A 9,252-nucleotide genomic window follows, 5' to 3' on the forward strand; every position below is an offset into this window, starting at 1 on the left:
GGAAATGATGATGGTGGCTCCTCTGAGGGTCAGAGGCAAGTGCTCTTTAAGGGTGCCGTGGCAGGCAGGGGGTGGGATTCCTGTCATTTGTGCCGTACAAAAGCTTCCCAGTGCCAGCTGATCTCCAGCTAGAACTGAACTGTAGGCCAAAGGTATAGCCAGCACTTAACAGAGCTCTTTTCTTTTCTCTAACTAGGAGATCCCGATTTGCACACTGGTTTGGCCCAGCATTGCTGGAGAGATTTCGTGGGATGTGTCTTTTGTCTCTCTGAACTTCCTGGTGCCGGGGCTGCTCATTGTGATCAGTTACTCCAAAATTTTACAGGTATGTTTGACTCAAGTGCTGTGCTGAACTGCACTAAGGGCTCAAGCACGTCCAGTGCAGGCTTACAGGTTCCGGGTCAGAAGACACCTTGGCGTCACAGTTGTCTAATCTTGATTCACTGGACAGAGCTACACCCTCTGCAGTACTCAGCGTGCCTGTGTGTTTGTTTTTTCTAAACAAAGTCTTTATGATTTTTTTTTGCTCATTACTAAAGTAATATAAGTCCATTATGAAAAATTAAATTGAAAAGAGGCACAGAACAGTGTAGCAGAGAAACTGAAAATCTACCTGCATTTAACAACTCAAGTACATTTTTGCAGGTATTCTTCCTGTATATTTACATGTGTATCATAATATACCATGTGTGTGTATTTGATGAACCATGTAAAACTGCAGGTTAAATTGGCTAAATAGCTCCTGGCACTGTTCACTGTCCTTTTCAGATGCTGCCTGCATCTGTAACTTGCTGTCTGCTCCGTAACTTCCTTTTTTCCCTCCGCATTCTAACATGACATCTTTCCATATCAGTTCCTGTAACTTATCTCATTATTTGTAGTGGCTGCCTGGCTTTCCATCATTTGAACAGTCATATAGTTTATTGTATGGACTTTTGGGTTGTGTTCATTGTTTACCTAACACAAACACAGCAGTAATCAAGAATGTACATGTTTTAAGACTTTATGGAAGTATAATATACCAATACAAAAGTGCACGCAGTTTACATATTCTGCTCATGAACTGAGCACACTCATAAAGCTGTAGGATCAAGAAAGGCAAGAATGTCCACCTCAGCTGTCTCCCGACCTAGGAAATGATGTCTGCCCTCAAACAAACACATGCAGGAACATGAAAAAGATGGGCCTGCCTCTGCTTCCTGTTCTTCCTGCATCCCATCTGCAGGAAAGGGGACAGGCTGGCAAACACTAAACACCTGAATTTATGCCCGTGATAAAGGGTAACTGCAAAGCCCTCACGTTTCTTGGAGGTGTGCAGTTGCTGAATCTTGGTTTCATAACACATGACATGTGGATTACCTGGTGAATAAGCTTATCAAAGTGGAAAGATCCTGCTCAGTGTCTGGCCACTTTTATGACCCTTTCTTTATAGCTGAGGATCTGTAACCCTCTCAGATATTCAGAGCCCAAGGCCAGGCCAGCATCATCCAGGCCCACTAATCCCCGCTTCTGTGGAAGATGGCCTCCTAGGTCCCTCCCTGGAATCCTCCTCACCAGATCACTGTGAACCCAAGAAAGACCCCAGCCTGGGCCTTGCTCAAGCATGGGAGACAGATCAAGCATGGAGTTAAGGCCTGGAAGGTGCTTGCCGGAGGGGCCTGGCATATTTTAATATTATAAAAAAGTTAGCTGTTATCATTAAAAGGAAAAACATGAGGGAAAAGGTATGAGATATATACAATGAATAAAAATTTATCTTTGAACTCTTTCTGTAGTGTTTAACATTTATAAGGGATGAATTCATTTAGTCCTAAAAAGAAATACAGATGAGAAAACTCAGGCACTGGGAAGTTATGTAATTTACCCAAAGTCACACGGTTCATAAGTGGGAGTTGAAACTCAAGTAGTCTGGCCCCAGAATTTCAACACTTTAATTCATCAAATATTTGTGAAGAGTCTGTTCTATGTGAAGTCCTGGTGGGGAGCGGGGATGGGTCACGGATGTGGGCACTCTCTAAGTGGGGAGAGGGACAAAGACTGCTGCCATTTAAAGGAATAAACTCTGGAACCCAAGGGAGAGAGGTGTAGAGACTGTGTGAAAACACTGCCCACCGTGACATGCTGAACGTGCATGAAGGACAATAGAGGGGAGCAAAGGCCACAAAGGCAAACATGGAAACTTAAAGGGGCTACTTGAAAGACCTGGCTTTGAGTCACACTTGCTGTGTAGTCTTGGGTAAATTACAGGAACTCTCTGAGCAAAGGGCAATCCGAATTCTAAGAGCGTTAGGCCGTTAGGAAGCAGCGGAACATTTAGTGTCTGTGTGGCCACAGCCAGAGATGAGTAAAGTCAGCTCTCTTTCAGCGGTAGGCCAGGCTGTTCTCCCAGCCCTTCTCTCTGACCATGCTGGGAAATAGTCTCCCTGACATTTCCAAGAGAAGAAGCAGCAAGCCAGGGTTTGGAGGCGGCAAGAACAAGGAGCCAACACTGGACTGGGGTTGGCTGAAGGGGTGGCAGTGTCTGCGCTCCCCTCTGTGGGGTCCACTCCGGAGTCCCAGAGAGGCCCAGAGGATCTGGTGTGCCCCTTTTCTATGGTGCCTCACACTTCTAAACCTCCTGCCAAGGGAAGAATGACTTCCCAACCACTCTCACCTTATTCTCAAGGCCCCCTAGGAAAACCATGAGGAGACTCAATGGTCAGGAAAGGCTCCTCTTCTCCTCCTGCCTCTGCAGTGCACCACTCTCCAAGCACTGTGTGTCTAAACTCACAGCCTCCTGTCCTTGCCTTTCCACCTCACCACATATACATAGACCCCAAGGCAGCTCCTGGATGAAACAGAAAGTCTGTCATGACCCACAGTTGTGAAATGGTGCATAGACTACTGGGTCAAAACTATAATTTAGATCTTGTTATTCTGCACATAAGCAGTAAAATAAGAATCCTCTCCAAAAGTCCTACATGATCTGGTCCTGCCTATTCCCATAACCTCATCTCCCTCCCCCATGTCCAAGTTGGCCTCATCTCCCTCCCCCATGTCCAAGTTGCCAACACATTGGGACCTCAGGGCCTTTGCACTTGCCATTTCTTCTCCTGGATCACTCTTCTCTCTTTTGCTGTATGCCTATGTCTACCTTATTTTAGGTCTTTACTAAAAAAACCTTCCTCAGAAATGCTCCCTGTCTTTTTCTAAGTCATTACCATGATTTATTTCTTCCTGAAGCATTTATAACCCCTGTCATATTTTGTTGTGTGCATTCATTTGAGTATCATCTATCTTGCCCACTAGATGCAAGCTTCATGAGAGAATTTGTTTTGTCCATTGTTGTGTCCCCATGCCTAGAACACAGGCTGACTTATTCATTGTAAGAGCTCAATATCTGTTAAATTATCACATCAACAGGGGTTACAGGGCCTTCCTTTCTTGGTCAATGGGAAATCACTGGACAAAGACACTGGGGCTCCAGACCAAGCTTTATTACCATGGAAGTGACTTAACTAATGCAGGCTTCAGTTTCCATTGGTGCCAAATACACCTTGGTGGATTGTTTAATGCAATAAAATGGAAGAGAATTCTATGTTTTTAAAAGCACAACATTAATGCAAATAGGAGTCTACTGAAAAATTACTTTCTACCCTACTGGCAAAACTGACTATTTTGCCCATTTCCCAGGAGGACTATGACATTTGTCCTCCTTTGTCACCTGTGAGTTTGCGAGATGAGTCACTTGGGAATGAGCAAGCTGCTGCCAGGTGGATGTGGCATCTGAGCAAGGCCTCGGAGTTTGCCTTTCCTCCCTGATGAAGGCAGACATAATGCAGAGGCACTAAACCAGCTTTTCTGCCCAAGCCTTTCCTGTCAAGAGCATGCTCTGTAAAAGCCATCGGCCACCACTGTGCATTAGCCATGTTGGTAGGACACAGAGCTACAGCCCCCACCCTTCCCCACAGCCCAGCCTCTCACCTGTCTCTACTGCCCCTAACCCGGGTCCCTTCGTCTCTGGGATTGAGAAGCCCCCTCTTACATCGCTGTGATCATCTGTTGTTCTAAAACAGTCTCTAGCATGCTCAGCAGAGCTCAGTGGGATGGTAGATGTTAGGAGGGATGTTGGTCATAGGAGCCTAGCAAATATAGCATTTTTGCTGCAGGACTTCAGAGCCTTTGTTATACCTTGGGAATTTTCAACACAGGAATAGACCAGGCAGGTACCACGGCTAAATCTGACCACATAACTCCTTTTCCCACAGAGCATCTTTTTGGATGGTACTTCATGGAACCCCCTTTGGGAAACCTTGCTCTAAATTCATTATTGGTTCTGACCTGGGCAAAGGTTCAGAGCAGGCTTCATCTTGGCTTGTTCTATCCCATTACCCTTCAGGAGCTGCTTCATGTGCTCTAGCTAGTGGCTATATTTGCCCTCTACCTTCCCAGCTTCCTCTTTCTTTGTGACTCATACATGCCATACATTTTCAGTGGCTTTTTCCAATCAACAGTTTTCCCAAGGGAATAGCTCCAAATGACTCTTAAGTACTTCGATCAGGCTGTCAACACTGGCTGTTTGAGGTTTGGTTTACATCGTCCCCTAGCAACCATTGCCATGACAGGTCAAGATGCTCTACCCTTTGTAACCATATATGTTTACTATTCCCCCTCATATCAGCTTGTACACACAGCAATGGAAGTGCAGCGTGTGCAAAGCTCCCTTGCTTATTGCTGGGCTCAGACCCTATGAGAATGCTTAGCACATATTTGGGGCACAGTATTTGTTGATGAGCCAGTGAGGATATGGCTTGCAGTTGGAAAACCCTCAGCCTAAGTCAGAGTTTAACTGAGAAGCAAAATTGGTTTCAGCTGAATATAAAGGCACTGGGCTGTGAATAGCAAGCCCTTCTTGCTTACCCAGCTCTCATTCTCCAGCTTTGAGGGACTATGTGCTAGGCAAGAAAAAGGAGGTGGACCTTCTGGAAAGGGAGTCTGACGATTCTGAGAGACTGATGACTGACCCTTCCTTCAGAAGCCTAACCTCTGTCAGCGGGAGCCCACCCCACCTGCTCCCACCTGACAGCAACCCTGGCTTGGTGGCTATAGCATAGGGAAAGGACCCTGGGTTGGGGGTCCTTTTAGTGGGGGACCAACTAAAATTTGGTCCTTCCTGACCTTTGGAAGCTCATGGGGATGTAAAGCCAGCCAGTCCTAAAAGGACAGTTTCAAAGGGATTCTTTCAAAGGACTGGGGAAAAAACTGCAAACCAAGCCTGTTGTCCTGGATAAACTCTCACAGTCTAGTGAGCATGAATCACTTGGGGGAGTTTAGGAAAAGTGCAGATCTCTATCCTCAAACTCACAGAATCAGAATATGAGAAGATGGACCCCATTAGACACCTGCATTTTATTGTGTGCCCCGTGCCCATGGAACCACACTCATAGTCCTCCCTCCTGGGTGGCAGAGACCAGAACCAGTGCCTCTGTGTAGGGTACATGGCCCTCATTTGCCTCTGAGACTAGAGCAAGTCACTTCACTTCTCAGAGCTTCCATCTCGGTTCCAAAAATGAGGTAAGTCCAGAGGACTCTTTGAGGATTAGAGTTAACCCTCAGAACCTAGTCAAGCATTTAGTTTAATTTAAAAGCTCATTAAGCATTCCACCCAGTTGTAGAGACATTTGAAATCCTGGACAAATGTTGATTAGCCTTGGCATGTAGTGTGGGAAGGTGAGCAAGGAAAGAGCCATATTTGATTATATGTCCCGTTTTACTCCTTACTCTGCAAGTTTTGGGAACTCTGGAGAGAAGGAAGTAGTAGCATCTGTCAGCGCTAAATAGACCAGACCTCCCATGTGCTTGGCCATGAGATAGTCATTGTCGGACAACTACTATACAACTGCTAGAGCCCTGGGCCACAGATTGTACAGGGAGCCCATAGTCCAGCTCAGGGTGGAAGTAAGAGCAATGCGTGGATCTTGACCACATAGTAGACATGGCCAGTGCTGAGTGAGAGAGTACCTGGAGCAGCACATCAGAGGATGCCAGGTGGGAGATGAACCAGGGGGGCTCCTGGCAGTGTCTGGCATTAGAGCTTAAAGTTAAAGGCTGGACAGAAGGATTTCCACTGATGGAGGTAGTGAAGTATGGAAGAAATTAGTTTAAGATTAAGAGCATGGCAGCACTCTGCCAAGTTTAAAGCTCAGCTCTGCAACTTTTCAGCAGGATCCTGTTGGGCAAGTTCCCTGACTCTTAGAGCTTCAGCGTCCTCCTCTATAAAATGGAAATCTGCAAGAACCTCTGCCATGGAATGCTGAGAGGGTATAGAGAGGTAAATCAAGTTACAGGTAAGAGCCTGGCACATAATAAGTGCTCAGTAAATTTCAGCTCTGATCAACCTCATTTATTCAAAAATATTGGTGACATACTACATCAAGGACTCTGGAAGTTTTACTGTTTCTCTTGGCTGGATAACGTGAGCAGCATGAGGGATGAAGCCCCTGTTGGTATCAGCCTCATGTGCCCACCAGGCTACACTCAGAGTAGGACATCCACTCAAAGGCAGTGCCATCTCCCACATCTGTCAAACCAGGTGGGGTCCCTGTTAACCAGCTTTTACCAGAACACAGGTTCTCACTTTGACACTACAGCAGCTTTGGACTTGGATGTGCCCATCTGACCTCCACATTGGAGTACGAGATGGTGGATGATGTCTGCTGAGCAACCCCCCTGCACAGTAGGGCAGCAGAGGAGAGGGCTGAATAATAGCATGGCAACCCCCTTTGATCCTTTTATGATATGGCTCATCGTTAACTATGCCAAGTTGAATTTTCACAGATGGGGTTGTCACCATTTATTATCCATGGAGTGACCGTCAACAAGCAACTTAAATTTTCCGAGAATCAATTTGCTCATCTGTGAAGCAGGAATAGCAATGGTATAACAACTGAAAAGAGGAGTTGTGAAGATTAAATATGACAACTGATGAAACAACAGGTAGTTTGATGCCTGGCAAGAGTGGAACACCTAGAGAAGTTTAGGGGTCTTGATTCTGTTGTTGGGGAGCTTCAGGAGGAATGAAGTCTGTTCACTCAGGACCTGCTGTCCTAGTTTCCATCGACAACAGGCAGACTGAAACTCCCATACAGGGGAGTAAACATCAGTGTAATCATGAGATAAACAGCTACCTTAATTACAGAATTAGAAAGTTCTAAGAACAGTTCATACCATTCTGACCTTGGAGTTAACTTGCACATATTGTAAATGATACTAATTAACCTCCAATTACTTTCCCTCTTGAGATTCTGGACTCCTAGGGGAATGGACCCTGGGGCCAGCCCAGAGCTAACAATGTGACCAATCCCCAGATAATGAAGCACTTCCATATGGCCAGCAGGCTTTTCCTACAGGAAAAGCAGGATACAAGTACTCAGCAAGTGGGGTTAGCAAGGACCAGTAGCATTGTCTGAACATTCCGCATTGGCTTTTCCCTAGGGCAGAGGTCACAGAGGCGTGCCAGGCTCCTAGATACAGCATCTGCAGCATCCCAGGCTAGCTGCGCTCAGCAAGATCCCACCCCACCAAGGTCCCATCAACAACCACCTCTTGGCATCACAGAAGTGATAGAGGCTGCCAGGCTTTCTCCCCTTTGGATATGCCCAGAGGAGGATTAGAATTCTGCATCCAGGCAGGACACCAGGTGTGCAGGACTTCCAGAGCCTGAGCACTGGATCCTTTCCAGCAATCCTGCTGGTCACTAACTCGACCACTATTATCACCCTGCACTGAGGAGTCACCTTAAATGGCAGCCCTCCTCCTCCTCACACACATGGCCTTCTAGGGCTTTTGCTCACTGCACACTGCATACTTGCAAGGCTCCTGCTTTCAAACTCTTTTGGCTCAACCAACAGTCTCTTAGAGGGCTTCTTCCTCACTTGTTCAGTGAAGGGGTAAACTAGTCACTGGCTACTCAGAGTATGGTCGCTGGACTGGCAGCAGTAGCAGCAGTGGGATATACTATAAGAGTTTGTCAGAAATGCAGAATCTCAGCTTGGCCCAGACCAGCTGAGTCAGAATCTATTTTGTAGTATACTGGGGTTAGAACTTAGGGCTTTTACATTGCACTACATCCTCAGCCTTACTTTATTTCATTTTGTTTAATTTCATTTCATGGAACAATCTCAACTCACTAAGGTGCCTAGGTTGGGCTTGAAGCTGTGATCTTTCTGGCTCAGCCTCTCAGACTGGTGCTGGGATTATGTTTGTGCCACTGTGTTAGCTTAGAATCTACATCAAAATAAGGTTGTGCCAGTTGCTTCCAGGCATGGTAACATCTGAGCCCCGTCTTGCTGTAGCGCGCTGGTTCTAAAATGTTAGGAAGCTGCTCTATGGCTCACACATACAGTTTTGATGTGAGTGGGAGGAGAGTGCACACAAGGTTTTATTTTAATCTGCTCAGTCTGTATCAGTAAATGGGCCATTTCTGTGTCCAAAGCTGCCCACTGCCAACTAAAACCCTACCTGACACAGAGCAAGATGTTCTAACTGACCAGGTTGAACAAGGGAAGTAGGAAGTGATATCTACAGGAACCCCTGAAAGAAGAGTCCAGAACCCTCTCCTAAATCCATGGAACCAAGATTGTCTTCATTTCCCATGATCCCTCTCCTAAATGATCATTAGTGAAAAATGTCAGAGGTCCCAGAAGTCCAAATGGGAGGAAGTTATTCAGCTGATACTGGATCCAGTGCACACTTGAGTGTGCAAAGATATGCATAAGGAAGTTTCTTCCACAATCACCACTTCTCAAATGTTGCATAAATACCAAATGTTTGAGAATTTTCAATAAATGGCACCAGAATTGCTCTAACCAGGTCATCCTTCTTGCTGGGAAGTGTTATATTCAGTAACACTTATGTCTGACTCCAGAACATTCCAGTCACATTTTGATTGTGCCTGCTTATTTTAAAATGCCAGTCTCATAGTTGCTTCAGTTTCCCCTGCATAACATGATACTTTACATGGAAGACCCCAAAAACTACACAAGAAGACTCCTTGAATTAATCAACAAATTCAGCAGTGTAGCTGGATACAAAGTCAACACCCGAAAATAGATAGCATTCCTATACACAAACAACAAACAGACTGAGAGAGAAATTAAGGACACCACAGCTTTTACAATAACATCCAAGATATTGAAATATTTAGGAATCAATCTAACAAAAGAAATATTTAGGAATCAATCTAACAAAAGAAGTAAAAGATCTATTCAATGA

General features: G+C 45.5%; 1 protein-coding gene across 1 annotated transcript in view; it reads left to right on the top strand.

Moving 5' to 3' along the window:
- Ffar4 (free fatty acid receptor 4) overlaps positions 1-9,252 on the top strand; it is a 28,138-nt gene that overhangs the window by 13,040 nt on the left and 5,846 nt on the right. The window contains exon 2 of the mRNA XM_005407515.2: positions 197-325. Coding sequence (XP_005407572.1) covers positions 197-325 — 129 coding nt within the window. The remainder of the gene's footprint in view (positions 1-196; positions 326-9,252) is intronic.

The sequence above is a fragment of the Chinchilla lanigera genome, unplaced genomic scaffold, assembly GCF_000276665.1.
Source record: "Chinchilla lanigera isolate Chin_1 unplaced genomic scaffold, ChiLan1.0 scaffold00106, whole genome shotgun sequence".
Lineage (NCBI taxonomy): Eukaryota > Metazoa > Chordata > Mammalia > Rodentia > Chinchillidae > Chinchilla > Chinchilla lanigera.